At 39.4% G+C, this 16,319-nt stretch overlaps 1 protein-coding gene across 7 annotated transcripts in view; it reads left to right on the forward strand.

The window, feature by feature from the left end:
• pmfbp1 (polyamine modulated factor 1 binding protein 1) overlaps positions 1–13,044 on the forward strand; it is an 829,187-nt gene extending 816,143 nt beyond the window's left edge. For all 7 annotated transcript variants that reach the window (XM_072595986.1, XM_072595983.1, XM_072595987.1 and 4 more), the window contains one exon: positions 10,683–13,044. In XM_072595986.1, the coding sequence (XP_072452087.1) occupies positions 10,683–10,776 (94 nt within the window). In that variant the 3' untranslated portion in view covers positions 10,777–13,044. The remainder of the gene's footprint in view (positions 1–10,682) is intronic.
• The last annotated feature ends 3,275 nt before the right edge of the window (positions 13,045–16,319 follow it).

The raw sequence follows: 16,319 nt of genomic DNA on the forward strand, positions 1-16,319 counted from the left end.
CAACCCATCAATGTCTGTGAACCAAGAATTGGTGCCAGACTAATGCTTCTCTGATATTTTCCCCATCCATATTACTTATGTCTTATCTGCTTGTATTGCACTTTTAAAAGTAAAGGATAGAGTTTAAATTGTTGAATTACAAGCTAGTAACCATGTTTTGTTCTTGTTATTGTTTGAAGACAGTTTAATTATTGTAGTTATGTTCTTGGTATTCACATGCACAGTCTTTTAACCTGATTGATAGCTAAGTAGTATTTGGCAATTTAGTGGTTAAATCACATTTTCACATTTGTGATCACTCCAAGAATAGTGAGGCTTAATTTCCAATGTTCTCCAGTAAGCATAATTTTTTTAATTGTAACTATCACTTCATACAATCTCCTTGATTTAAAGTAGTAACTTTCTTTTATAGTCTACAGTCCAAATGTAAATGAAAAACAAAGATGTGGATCTTTACAATCTTTGGGAACCTGGAATAACTAGTCTTCTGTAACAGACCAGTAAATCATCAATGAGGTTGAAATGCTGTTGGTACTCAATGTATCTGCTTCCAGTCAACTCACTGAACATTCCTGATGAAGGGCTTTTGCCCGAAACGTCGATTTCGCTGCTCGTTGGATGCTGCCTGAACTGCTGTGCTCTTCCAGCACCACTAATCCATTGAACATTTAGTCTAGTCATCCTTCAACACCTAATGAATGGTATCACAGATTGGTCACTCTTTTGTTCTTATCAAACCTAATTGAGTTTCTTTTGATTTACTGACCACTGCTTTTTTCTTAACTATACAAACCATTTCTTTTATGTCATGATACATAATCTTAACAGATTTCTTTGCTTAGATTCACAGAATCATACAGTACAGAAGAGGCCCTTAAGGCCCATTGAGCCTGTACTACGAGAAAATACACTACGGCCTACACTAGTCCAATTTTCCCACACTGGGCCCACAGCCTTGAATGTTATGCTGTGATATTTTCTTTAATTTCTACATGAGTCTCGGAAGCCCAATAAAAGCTTCTACCCGTTACCCTTTGATTAGTTGTTTGACAACTGTTTGTTTTTGGACTGGATTTTGTCTTAGAACTATTGGGATGCTTTCAATCCTGTTAAGGATATTGAAGGAGAAAGTGCGGACTGCAGATGCTGGAGATCAGAGCTGAAAATGTGTTGCTGGAAAAACGCAGCAGGTCAGGCAGCATCCAAGGAGCAGGAGAATCGACGTTTCGGGCATGAGCTCTTCTTCAGGAATGAGGAAAGTCAAGGATATTGAAGCCCAAACATGCCTATTGGATCAAATCTGAGGAGCTTAGATTGTGAACTATGTAAACATTTTAAACTACCTTGTGCATCTCCTATTTCTTGTAACTTGTACTATTCTTATGTTCTTGACAGTTATCTCACTTATACCACTTAGTGTCATCTGTTGTAGCTTTTACTTCATCAGCAATGGTAACTAACAGTATACTAACCTCACCACTTGCAAACATCAAATTAACAGGATGTCCATTGATATAAATAAGTGCTGTCGTTAGAATCATCAATTTCCCCTATGAATGCCTTAGATATCTTTTCTAAGGTAGATTGCTCTACTGTATCGAGCTCTTAGCATATTAAGCATCCTCCTTTTCTTCAGTTCCATAACTGTCCTACTTCTGTATTTAGAGTCATAGATTCGTACAGATATGCAACATGGAAATCATCCATATGACCAGATATCCTAAATTAATCTAATCATATTTGCCAGCATTTGGCCCATGTCCCTCTAAACTGTTCCTAATCATATACCCATCCAGATGCCTTTTAAATGTTGTAATTGTCCCAGCCTCCACCACTTCCGTCGGCACCTTTCAAACACACAGCACCCTCTGCATGAAAACGTTGCTCCCGAGGTCCCTGTTAAATCTTTCCCTCTCACCTTAAACCTATGCTTTCTAGTTTTGAATTCCCCCACCTGGGGGAAAGACTTTGCCTATCCATGCCATCATGATTTCACCCTATGAGGTCGCCCTTCAGCTTCTGATGCTCCAAGAGAAAATAACCCCAGTCTATTCAGTCTCTCCCTATAGTTCAAACCCTCCAACCCTAGCAACATCCTTGTAAATCTTTTCTGAAGATTTACAACATCCTTCCTATTAGCAGGGAGATCAGAATTGTACACAGTATTCCAATTATGACCTAACCAATGTCCTGTACAACCGCAACATGTCCTCCCAACCCCTATGCTCAATGCACTGACCAATAAAGGCAAGCATACCTCCTGGGACAATTACCTTTCTTTACTATCCTAACTACCTGTGACTCCACTTTCAAGAAACTATGAACCTGCACTCCAAGGTGTCTTTGTTCAGGAACACTCCCCAGGACCTTACCATTAAGTGTATAAGTTCTGCCCTGATTTGCCTTTCCAAAATGCAGCAATTCACATTTATCTAAATTAAACTCCATCTGCCACTCCTCAGCCCATTGGCCCATCTGATCAAGATCCCATTGTACACTAAGGTAATCTTCTTTGCTGTCCACTACACCTCCAATTTGCAAACTTACTAACCATACCTCCTATGTTCACATCTAAATCATTTATATAAATGATGAAAACCAGTGGACCCAGCACTGATCCTGACCACAGGCCTCCAGTCTGAAAAGCTACCTTCCACCACCACACTCTGTCTTCTACCTTCGAGCCAGTTCTATATCCCAATAGCTAGTTCTTCCTCTATTCCATGTAATCTAACCCTGCTAATTGGTCTACCATGAGGAACCTTGTTGAATGTCTGACTGAAGTCCACGTAGATGACATCCACCACTCTGTCCTGATCAATCCTCTTAGTTACTTCTTCAAAAAACTCAAAACTTAGTGTTTAATTTTGAGGCAATTCTGTATATTAAGAGTTTTCTCCAGGATGTTCAATCTTATGTTAAATATGGGCCCTCTCTGATCTTGAATCTCTATGGATATATTATCGTTCCTTCCATTTCTTCTGAAAGTAATTTTGCTTATTTAATTATTGTAGAGTGTCCTAGACTCTGTGCAGTATTACATTTATTTACAATTTTTAAACTCTGTATTGCGGTAATATTGCTTAAAGTTCTTCAATAATGTTTTGAATTGTAATATTGTATCTCTGTATTACTTCCTATGTGTTCATGACTCTTTGAAGGGTCTTCCCATCTTTTTTAACAATCAAAATTATGATTACCCAACTTTTAAAGTGCCTTCTTTACTTCTCAAGATGGAGTTTCCTCAGTTCCTCCTGAGCAAAAGCCTTGTTTCCCATTTTTCACAGTCTAAAATATCAAGCAGTTCCTTCTTCACAAAATATGAAAATGTTCTTTGGCTTCAGCCCCTATGAATCTTGACACCAAAATCACAGTTTAATTTCTGAGTTCCAATCCTTTTAACATTTAGTTTCTGTTGAATTGCCTTCTGCAAAAATCTTTCACCAGAATTCTCTAAAGATTCTAAATCCATCTTAGATAAATTCTGAGGTCTTCCCATTTCTTTAGCACCACTTTAAAATTTCTTTTCCTGGCCCTTTCACTCTTTCTTTCAGATGCAACTGGTGGAATCTAATCTCAGTGGCTGCAGTGTTCATTATGAGAGACGAGAACTCTCTTAACTTCCTTTACTTAGGCTTTGTATTCATAAAGTTATTCCCTTTGCCCTTTGAAATTTTACACCTGCAACCTCTTCCTGCTGCCTACAAAACTTCCTTCAATAGGCAAAGGTCTTTTACTGGGTGTGGTTAGCTTTTCTCTCTTTTCTTAACCCACAAATATTCCCTTTCTTCTCATTTTTCTTGTGAAAGTCCTGTTTCTCTTTGGCTACTATAGTCTCTGTTTGTTGATAATCACATTTTAGCTGCAGTCTGACTGCATGTATTCCTAAAGCAGTAGTGCTCTTAAAGTGTTAAACCCATTTATTTTCGATATTTTATTTTCTTCTGGTTTTTATTCTCCTCACAGATGAATGTCTCAGCATGGAATTTGATCTGTGTTATTGCTCACAATGTGGCATAGTCTGATTACCCCTACTGGCACCTCATGATATCTTGCCACCATGTGTTTAGAGTAACAATTGTTTGAGTCACCAATCCTCCTATCCAATGATCTGTGCTAGAGCTTTTAGTGGGGAGGCACTATTTTTTAAACAATAAAGTGGTATCCAGTGTGATAGCTATACATATACTGCTTGACAGACATAATTACTGGGACTCTTTAGAGCTGTGTAAGATACATCTGGTCCCTAGAATGGCAAGTATAGAACTTACTGTCTCCACCTACAGATTTGGTTAGAGACAAATAAACTGAAGATGCTGGAATCCAAAGTAGACAGACTGGAGGCTGGAAGAACACAGCAAGCCAGGTAGCATCAGGAGGTGGAGCAGTCAACGTTTCGGGCGTAACCCTTTTTCAGGACTGGGGTGGGTGTAGGGGGAGCTGCACGGAATACAGTAAACTAGGTTGGAAGAGAGGCAAGTGAACCTCTGTCTCACCTGGTTCACCAGACAAAGGTTCACCAGCCTTTCTGCATCAGGTGCTCCCAAAGTGGTCTTCTCTACATTCGGGAGACCAAACATAAACTTAGGGAATGGTTCGCCGAGCATCGCAGCCGGGTGGTCCAACTGGACCTCCCAGTCACCACCCAGATAAATTCCCCTTCCCACTCCCATTCTAACATGACCATCCTTGGCCTCCTCCATTGCTACAACAAACCAAACCACAAATCGAAAGAACAACACCCCATCTTCCGCCTGAGCAGCCTACAGCCCGGGGGACTCAACACTGAGTTCTCTAATTTCAAATAACCTCCCTCCCAATCCCCCAACTCCCTTCCCAGTCCCTCTCCCTCCCATCCACTCCTTCCAGCCAACAACCAGATTCATTCCTTACATTGACCAACCAGGTCGTACCCTCTATCTGTCTTCACCTGTCCCCACTTCACCACCCTGCCACCCCCTTTATCTGCAGCTCTCCCAATACTACCCACAGTCCTGAAGAAGGGTTACACTGAAACGTTGACTTCTCCACCTCCTGATGCTGCCTGGCTTGCTGTGTTCTTCCAGCCCCCTGCCTGTCCACCGACAGACTGTCTCTGGCATCAACAGACTGGCTGGGGCTCAGTGTAACGTGAACATGAATTCTTACAGAACCATTACCTAATACAGCAACAATTAGGCTCATATTTAAGGACCAAAGGGTGGTTGACTGCCTGCCACTACCCCACCACAGTTAAAACCTAAATGGGAAACGTGTGAGGAAGTTTTGGGTTCAGAATGTGATTTTTGAGACTCAAATTCTCCCAGCCAATATAAACACTGCAGTTGTGTTAGGTTAGTAGTGGCAATATTCCTATATCTGGCAATAATCAGAATCTAATTAGCACTTGGATTTGGAAGTAAAGATGTTGATAACATTACTGACATTTAGGTCAGTTACATTGTTGTCCAATACACAAGATGCATGCTGTGACATCTTCATGTCATAACTAATCTGAGAGTATTTAATTCTGCTAGCAAGTACAATGCATGCTATTTCTACAGTTCACAATCACTTTGATCATGAACCATGAAAAAAACAATTAGATGTCACAAAAAATGTCACATTTCTAAATGTTTCATTTGAATATTGCTGCAATTATACCACCTCTTAAAGTGTTCACATTTTAGAATTGATGACTTATCTATGCTGTCTATTTTATACTCAACAAATGATGCTTTTACCATATTGAGCACTTTAATATCAAATGGCTGCATATATTATAAATAATGACAGGTACTTAGGAAAGCTGTTAAACAAATCTGTCTTAGTTAATAGCACTCTTCTTACTTGCAACTGCCTTTCTTAATTTACATCAAACATATCCAGAAGCAATAAAACATCACTTACCTGTAACAAACACTGGTGCAAATCGCTTGTAGTTCTATTTTATGCCAAACATATTATGCAAACAAATCCCAAGGCATTTTTTAAAAATCATCATTGCATATGGAATAGAACACATTTAGTGCAGTATAATTGTACCTTATCTGAATAGTGCAGAATATTTGTGATCATTTTCAATTATGTGAAAGATGTGTATTACAGAAATACTTCCCACATCTTCAGAATATTTTCATGGTATAGTATCGAAAAGGGAGATGAGAGTGCGACAGATGAAATATCTTTTTTCTGACTCAACTTGTGCTATTGGTTTTGACTTTATAGATTGCCTTCTTGTTTTAAGAATGAACAAAGCAAAATCCGTTTCATTTTCATTCTCTGGATTAAATGAGGTACACTTTTACATCAATACTTTCTGCAGTGACAAGTCCAAAAACAATAAAAGGCTGTACACATTTTAACCAATCTTCCCTTCCAATTATATTCCTGCATTCAAATATCTTAACCTTTTAACCAACCAATAAAGGGCATAGACCACAAAACCAAGAAGAAAAAGGCAAATTAAGGAAATTACTTTGATTTCCGTTCACTGACCTTGACCTCTCCTTTCTACACGTATCACTGTTAGAAATTATCATCAATATGCACTTGCCCTATCTTATCTTTCATTTGCATGTTGAATTTATATCTAAAAAGCTTCATTCCTTTCTACATGGGACAAAAATGACAGAAGAATCTAGATTTTCTGCAGAGTAGAAAGGAATTGCAGAATGCCCAATATTGATTGATTGATTTATTATTGTTACATTTACTAAATTACAGTGAAAATGATTGTGTTGCATGCTATTCAGGCAGATCATTGCCAGAGTCTGAGGGAAATGCCTAGGAAACTGAAGATTACCGTGGGCAATTCTGCTCACTTTGTACCCTCTGAAAGTATACATTTAAATCAGAGAAGTCAGAGAATCCTGCTACAGTTTATAGCAACTCAGGAAAATTAGACAAGTAAAAACCTCGTCTAATTAAAATTTTTAAACTGATTCATGACTTACCAAGCACACCTCAGCCAAACCTTAACCAAACCCCTTAAACCTCCAAACCAGCCTCTTGAGTTCCCCAGGGCCTAACAATTCAATCTCTCTCCCAGGGACCTAGCAACCCTTACCACCACCCCTGATCCCAGCATCTTCCCGCCATATCTGGACCCACACCTGATTGCCAGTGGATCTGACAATCCCTCTCCACCAGCCCTCTTCCCTCGACCTGACCAACCTGCCAGACAACTGACATAATCCCCATCTTCCTGTAATCCACCCACCACCCATCAGAGAACTGACAACTTCCCTATCCCGGGATCAAGCACTGTCATCTCCTGAGAATCTTAATCCCAAGATCCGGCACACCCGTTCCTATGTAGTCAGAGCTGCCAGGTCCTCTTCCCCTTGCTGGCCACAACACTCCTCTCACATACGCCCTGCCTTGCCCATCCCAATGCAACCCAAGCTACCTTAAACACCCTTCCCACTTTGCATCATGGCAGCCCACCCACCTGCCACCCTTGCAATCAATCCACCTAGCAACCACACACCTAGTGCCCTTGCCTACCACTATACCCACCTGGCCCCCTACTTACCTAGCACCTTGATTAGATTTCCTACAGTGTGGAAACAGGCCCTTCGGCCCAACTAGTCCACACCGACCCTCCAAAGAGTAACCCACCCCATCCTATTTCCCTCTGACTAATGTACCTAACACTATGGGCAATTTACCATAGCCAATTCACCTGGCCTGCACATCTTTGGACTGAGGGAGGAAACCGGAGCACCCGGAGGAAATCCATGCAGACACGGGGAGAATGTGCAAACTCCACACAGTCACCCGAGGCTGGAATCGAACCTGGGACCCTGGTGCTGTGATGCAGCAGTGCTAGCCATGGTGCCGCCCCCACCTTATCCACCTAAAATTCTTCCCACCAGGTACCCTAACCTTATACTTAACCTAGATATTAAAACTTTCATAGGAGCTAACAAAATGCCTGCCTGTGCTGCTGGGTACTTAGATCTCCAAGTACAGCAAATAGTGCCGTGAAGAAAGGAGTATGGGTGTGCCTTCCTCCAACTATCCTGCATTATGAAGAGGTCATTAGGTTAAAAATATACTCCTCATTTTTGCAGAATCCATTACCAGAATCTTCTACTAAAACTGGGGAGATATATCTTAATGGAAAAAATAGAAAGAAAGTGGCAGTCTGACTATAACTACCATTCATCAGAAAATCTGGCTCAAGATTCCCTGCAAAGGCTCAGAACGTAATGTATTGGACTCCCCATGACAGGAATTTAAGGTTTCAAGTTCATTCTAGGTGGTATTTAATCACAGAAAAACTGATTTTGATAGTTAGTTCTCCAAATGTCAGTCACTTTTATTTTACTATCAGTAAAAATTAAAGCTATATGCTTCAATGAATATGGGGCACATTTTAAACCCATGAGTTAAAATGGAAGAAATCATTCTGTTCCTAGCTCTATCTGGCCAACTCAAATTTGAAATTACAGGTATCAAAGGGCCCAAAGCCAGCCATGTTCTTTAAAGATGCAAATCAACCTTTAGTGATGTTCTGAGCATGTTACAGCACAGGAGAAGGCTATTCTGTTTAAACGTCCATAATTGTTTTCTACAATATGGCTTAACCTATTCCTGCTCTCTTTCATTTTCCCTTTCACACAGCAATTTGTTTTCTTCAATTAATTTAAAATTCACTTTAAAGGCCACCACATCCCCCCCCCCCCCCCCCCAATACTTTCAGGCAGTGCATTCCAAATCCTAAAGACTCACTGCTTATAAAGGTTTTCCTCATGTCACCATTGCTTCTTTTGACAATCTCCTTATATCAATGTCTGGATCTAGATCCATCTGGTTATCAGAAAAGCCTCTCCCTTCTTATTTTGTTGAAACCCTTCATGAATGTGCTAAAACCCATTGTCAAATCTCCTTTTACTCTTCTTTCCAAGGAGAACAATGCCACCTTTCCCATCTATCTCATGAATCTGTTATCCACCCTCTGTAATGTTTTCACCTCCTTTTTAAAGTGTGGTCTTCAGAACTGGCACAATATTAGAGTTTAAGCCAAACAGTTTTGTAGGTTTATCATAATTACTTTGTTTTTTTGTGTGTTCTCTGCACTATTTGTAAATAGAATCCTATTTGTTTTGTTAACCATTTTCCTAATCTTTCTGTCACTTTCAATGATCCATGCACCTCTGCCTTGGTCTCTCTGTCTTCCACCTGCATTAGAAGTGTACTCTTTATATTGCTTCTCCTGTTTCTTCCTACCAAAATGAATTGCCTCACACTTATCAGCATTAAAGTTTATCTGCCACTCATCTGTCTGTTTCAATATCCTCTTGAAGATTAACACCATCCTCCTCACAGTTTGCAGTAGTCTAAGGTTTGTATCATCTACAGATTTTGAAATTTTGCACCATACTTAATCTGGGTCATCAATGGATAGAGGGTCCAACAGTGACCCCTGAGGAACCCCTCTACATACCTTTCTTCAGTTCAATAAATAGCAATTCACCACTGTTTCCTAGCACTAAGCCAGTTTCATATCCATGATCCTCCTGTCCATTTTATTTCATAGATGCTGACGTTGCTGACAAACAGCATTACCCTCATCAATCTTGTGTAACTGCATCAGGGCCCAATTGCTATTTTTGTTTGATTCATGAGCAAAGATCTCAGGATCCAGACACAAAGCTAAAAGAGACTCTAGTAGTTGTAGACACCAAATTTTTTAAAATAGATTTCCTATGACCAAGAAGAGTGCATGCACTGCCCTAGGTTTTCATCCCTTTTGAATAATTAAATCTCTTGCCTTGAAATTCAGTGCATCTATCTCGCACTGGGAAACATTCCAACATGTTCATTATAATGACTTCTGTGATATCTGTTTTAACAACTTGTTGAGATATTTTGCAATCACTCACACTTGGGAAAGAAACTCATTGTGCTATGTTCCTGCCAGATGCACACATCTATAATTCAAAGTACCAGGTGCTTTTTCTTACCTGTAACCAAAAAACTGGAAGCATATCTGAAACTTTGAAGTGACTATTTTGCCCCAGCCTTATTTCACATAGTGCAATTATGTACTCTTTTATGTTAAATGTATCATATAGCTTTTGAAACAAATTTCAAAAGCATATCTTGACATCTTTTAATGCAACTTAGTCATAACAATGTGTTTATAATCACATTCTTTTATTCTCCAGAGCCGATTTCACTGAAAATAATAAATGTATGGATTATGTCAAAGAAATTCTAATATATATTAACCAAAGACAATAGTCGCAATGATTTGTTTGATTCCAACAATTTTTATTTTTACAAGCTATTTTTAGTTTTTAAGTGAATCTTCACACATATTTCAAAGTATTAAAAGTCCTGTGTAAAATAACTGTTCTTCCTATCCGTATCTGTGAATTCACAAATGCCTTCTAACCAGCAAGCTCTTTCACCACAGTAATTAACTTCTAATTGATCTCTGAATCCATGCTATAGATAGCAGTTGCAGGATGTAACTTTGAAGACCAGATCAGATTCATTCAATTCTAACCACAGCAGTGTGAATGTTTTATAATGTCAAGTGTATTAATTGTAATGTATCATCCATATTATCTAGAGGAGCCTCCTGGTGATTCACTGGTAGGTTAAGAAAGTAAGTGAAAAATTGTCTGATTGTCAAGATCTCATAGAAAAATATTTACTTAATTTGCATCTCTTTTTATTTCCTATAGCTACAACTCATTGCGGTCAATGAGGAGAACCTTCAGCAGCACGGGGAACCTGAGAAAGCTCAAGCCTCTTGCTGCCAATTGGAATTTTGATTAGACAGCTGTACCCTGAGAGTTCAGAGTGAGCCAAGCCACATTTACCTGTTAAGCCACCGATGTATTTCAAGAAGATTTTTAATCTTCGTTGTAATATTCTGAAACATATAATGGATGATCATTCCAAAATAAAGCGAGAAGTTAAGTGCAAGAAGACTGGATTTAAGACTGGATCGATAGGCCTGACAGCTCAGGCACAAATAGGAGACCACTACCGAGACTAAGGGAAATGAAATTGGCTGAAGGCCCAAACATATGGAAAATGAGTAGGAACCCACCTTATACCCTGCCTGACGTTCTTATCCATTGGAATTCAAGTTCCACCTATTAGGGCTGTTAAACGTCAGTAGCTCAATGGCCAAATTTAAAAGTGCATTTTATAAATTGATTTATTTCCTAACTTCCCTCTAACTAAGAATCCCCTGGATTTGCATAGATTTCATCAGACCCAAGATGGGGTGAAATCAGACATTGACAGTAAATGGGTACAAGTTCAGTTTGGGAACATGGTTCCCACACGATTGCGAACACTGTAAGTGTGTCCCTGGCCACTTGTTGAAACCAAAGGTCAAGTCCTTGAATAAGCCAAGGGCCATCTCCTACTTTAGGACCTTATCTGGATTAGAATTTGCCTTGAATATTGTAAAGGATAAGGGGTTGCTGCATTTAAAATATCCCAGCAGTAACCAGCAGTGGTCCTTCATTGTAGCTGTGGGCCATCACCAAAGGATACAAAAAATCATTTATAAAAGCTGCAGGCTACAGTTGTCAGACCATAGCTCTTCCAATTGAATGAAATCTGGTACCTTCTTCATTCTTTAAACACCCCTCCTGCTTAGATGTTTCCAATGGAGTTGACAAAGAATAGAAGTGATTATGAAAATAATCTAACCCTTAAACAGTTATTGGTGAAAGTGATTGCAAAAGTAAAAGTTTCTGTTTTGGTCTGCTTGTTGCAAGATTCTGAATAAACAAGGCTAGTATGATACTGTGTGGCATTAGTAAAATTAGAGTTTTTATTAATATTGTACTGAAAAAGAGCAGTTTTTTTAAAAATATCAGAATCCAAAACAAAGTAATCACTTAAAGAGTCCTTTTGGTGGTCTTTGAATCAATCTTTGAAAACATTGTATCCTACAGTTTGAACCTTACTAATTGTCTTTGTTTAAACTGTTCAAAAGCTCACGTATTTGATAATATTATCGTTGTATCACTTGACTCAAATATCTCAATATGTACCTCCTGGCAACTCACCAGGAGAGGGAGAATCCATTTAGTCACCTAATCATACTGTTTTCCAAGAAGCAGACTGAGTCATCAGAAGAAATAACAATTGTCAGTTTTTAATGTCATGATGTTTATGGCGAACAAACTTTAAATTATTTCCCAATTTAATTGGCTATTGCTAATGCTCTTCTACTATCACCACTTTGTTGTCAATTTGTGTTTTGGATCTCCCAATCTCCTGCCATAATATCAATGGAAAAGTCACTGAAACATGGAAAGGACAATATAAATCCATCCACAGAAACTCATTTCCACACTCAGTAAGGGCCAGGGGTTACTAAATACTACTTATTGTAATTACTTGTATTTAATTTTTATTTATTTTAATTTTTTAATTGCATTAACTAATACTAAAATCACCTGCTGGTCCAGTGGTTCTCAACTCAGGATAGCACACAGGTGGTACTGAATGTGTATCTTTGTACAATGAAAGGAAGAGAACTGTATCCTTCATGTAGGATTTGTGCCTGCAGCAGAAAACATATTCCTTGCTCAAATCTTCACATATTGAATGCATGTCCAAATAAGCATTCAAACTAGATGAATTTTTCATTTATCACCAGTTATCTACTTGACTTATTAATAGAGTTTCAGTCTGTTATAAATAAGAGAAATCAATTTGAATAATTTTTAAAGTATCTTGTAAAATTATTATATAAATCTTTAACTATGAAGAGGCAAACTTTATTCTCTTGCCAATGGTCAGCATTCAGTATGATAATAGATGTTTTCATCATATGTACAATACTGTTTTGCACATTGCAGACTTTTGTAACATCTTTATATCTTTAACATGTGCGTGCCACTTAGTCCTGTCTGTAGGCTCTACAGAACTTAGCCTTTATCTTGAAATTGAGACTTTTCCAAGCACTGCGAGTGTCATAATGAACTGGCAATCAAACAAACCTCCAACCTATTAGCAAATAAATGATCAGCTAATAATCCTGTGTGTTTTGTAATTTGATAAAGCAAGCTTATTGGAGTCATTTTATAATCTGAATGTTCTCATTCGATTTTGTGCAGTATTTTCATATGCTAAAATCTCAAGGCTGTTTGAAAACCATTAGGGGCCCATTGCTGGTTAATATCATTGCGGGATAACAATGTACAGGCACATATTTGCGACAGGAGGGATCTTAATTTCTGCACTACCCTTCAAAATTGGACAGCAGTCTAGATAGTACATTCTTGCACAGTGTCTGTTAATCAAAGCATATGATAGGCAGGTTTTGTGCAGTAAGTAGCCATTGCTGCATGAATGGTATCCAATTTGCTGTGGGTTTAATTTTTCTTATTTCATCATCAGATGTGACATTACCAGTAAGACCTTTTGAACCACGGTAGTCCATGTGGTGTAGGTACATTTGTTTAAGAGATGAAGAAAAGAGTTTCAGAATTGTAACCAACTCACATTGTTAGAGTGCTGACATAGTTCCCTAGTCAGGAAGGTAAGCCTGTGTGACTTGGAGGAGGACTTGCCCAGTGGTGGTCTGCTGCCTTTCTTCTCGGCTGTCACAAAAAGGAGTCAAGCCCTGAATATGATCCAATGACTGTTTTAGCCTACCCTTCTCAACTTTTCCCCATGAAGTAATTTCCTCATCCCAGGAATCAGGCTAGTGAGCCTTTGTTTTATCTTCTCTCAGACAAGTATATCCTTCTTAAGGTAAGATCAAAAGTATACACAAAAATATGTAACAAATCAAGGCACTGCTAATCAAGAATTGTCCTTCGCCATGCATATGGTGGGTAGGGAACCAAAGTGAAACACTTCTCAGGGCAGATATGTGGCATAGCTGACATTTAATTGCACATTTGTAAACATATTGCTGTTTAAGAACCAAGCTCCACAAGTCATCCATCCTTAGTGTCATCTCATCTTCCAGACTATGGGAGTGTTAATCTTTCCCTCACATCCAGTTGAACCTAACATCTTCCGGTTGTTCAGTGTGGGATAAACACGTACTGAAAAGTCTTCAAATGATTGAAAACATTCACCTTTTATCAGCAACAGCAAAAGGGAAGAAGAAAACAAATAAGCTAAAGCAATATTTGCTTCTGGGAACAGACAAGGACCACTTTCTTTTCAAGTAGCAACAAATTTACAGCCAATGAGTGATCCCTGCATCTAGCTCATTTTTTGTAACCAGATGTAAGTTAGGTCCAATCTGCTTTGTTGTATCTGATGCTGCACTGTTCAAGCATACAGAAGATGATGTTCCTCTTAATCAATGTCATCATCTTTGTCCTTGGAAGACTGCTACCCGTCTCCAGCTCTTCATATCCCCTCTGCCTGCTCCAGTTGTGTAGAGCACAGCATACAAGGATAATGTGGCACACTCTTTCTGAACTGTACTGCAAGCTCTCCCTCAAAACCAAATCAAGAATTATAACCTCATCTTCAGCACACTGATCATAACCCCCATGATGACCCTGCTCAAAGAATAGGCACATTGTGTCGAGGCTCAGCCTCTATCACAGGATTGTATAACAGAGTCAGCAGTCATGGTTGCAGAGGGTAGGCCTGTCTACCAGTAATATTCCTTGCAAGGCATCCATTAATTGATGGTATAGCATAATCTTCCATAGAGTGGACATGGATGACTCTGACAAGGAAGGTCATAACTGCTTCTACCTTTGACATGGGACCTTATTCCCAAAAATGTAGCATAAGTAATGTCACGCAAATAGTGTAAGGGATTGTAAGTGCTGAGTGATTACTGATAGTTTGCACTCCCCATCACCCTTATCGCCAAAGAAAGGCAGCATTGCATATAAAATCACGTTGGCAAATACTTACAGTGCAACATGAGGGCAAATCAGTTTTGTGTGCCTGTACAGCCTGACCTCTTGGATTATCTTTGTGGTTATGGTCCACAAGGGCCAGTTTTAAGGTTGCATGAGATTACTTCTGCTTCATTGAGTTAACTATCTTCAGATGGAATATCATGGTCAAGATTTGCCTAAAACGAGCATTTGTACACCACTAAGTTGGACACTGTCTGCGTTTCATATGCAGGATTTATGATTACAGATAACTCCAACCTATACTGTAAAAGTGCCTGCAACTGCCCTTGCTCACAAATAGAGCCAAAGTACTCAGAACAGAACAAAAACACATTTTTTTCAAATCCTAGTGCACATGTATTTTTGTATCAGTATGAAGGCATTACAGATCACACTTGGCAGAGTAAGGTAAATGCTCACTGAACTTTCTCATGTTCCCACTTATTTCTTTGAATTACAGCCTTGTCTTAATCCAACTATCTTGCTGCATTAGTTACCCATCAAATTCATGGTGGCAGTGACCTTTGAGAAACACCCCTCCTGCAGTAACCCATGTTCTCCAATATACCATCATCATTCCCCCACTTTACAATTAATGTCCACTCTGCATCACAACATGCTGCTTCCAATCCTCAGAATTGACTTCCCCAACTTGTCTACCACAATAGTGGCTCCTGATGCCTGCCTTTGACTTCCATTGAGTTGACCCCCTCCCCCTCAAACACTAATCATAATCCATTCGCTTGACCAACTTGAATGGTCTCAACCAATGACTGACCAAACCCTAACCTAATGACTGGCTTATCACACACTTTGGACCTGCAGAACTGATTGTTGCCTACTCCCCGGACTTTAGTGATACTGACTCTCTGATTCAGACAGCCCAAGCAGCCATTTGAGCATGTCCATCACATAGATTGAAGGTGAATAATGTCCTTGACCCAGGACCTTCAGAATAAAGGCTGGGTCTGACTGAGGACAACTCTCCTTAAACATTTGATTGACACATATGCAGTGTGTTGGTGCATAATGCAGCTGTGAGGTTGACATGGCATGGTAACATAGCAACACATTCACCCCCTATACTGACTACTCTTACCAACCATGAAAAGATGCCTAGCTTTGTGTTTGCACTAAACAACCGGGCAAAACAGAAATCATATGAGCCTTTAAGCTCTGCTGAGGGGGCAATGTGCAATAGGTTAAGGCAGAGATGCTGTAAGCATCCAAGTAAACACAAAGTGAGTCGGCAACAAGACAGCAGGCAAGAAGCCTTAAGATGCCCTGGTCAAATCCATCATATGGATCGAGAGTGTGGTGCTGGAAAAGCACAGCAGGTCCGGCAGCATCCAAGGAGCAGGAGAATCGATGTTTCGGGCATGAGCCCTTCATCAGGAATGAGGAACACTCTTGACTCTGATCTCCAGCATCTGCAGTCCTCAATTTCTTCTAGTCCATCATATGGGTGCCTGT

This window comes from Chiloscyllium punctatum, chromosome 26 (assembly GCF_047496795.1).
Source record: "Chiloscyllium punctatum isolate Juve2018m chromosome 26, sChiPun1.3, whole genome shotgun sequence".
NCBI classification, from domain to species: Eukaryota; Metazoa; Chordata; class Chondrichthyes; order Orectolobiformes; family Hemiscylliidae; genus Chiloscyllium; species Chiloscyllium punctatum.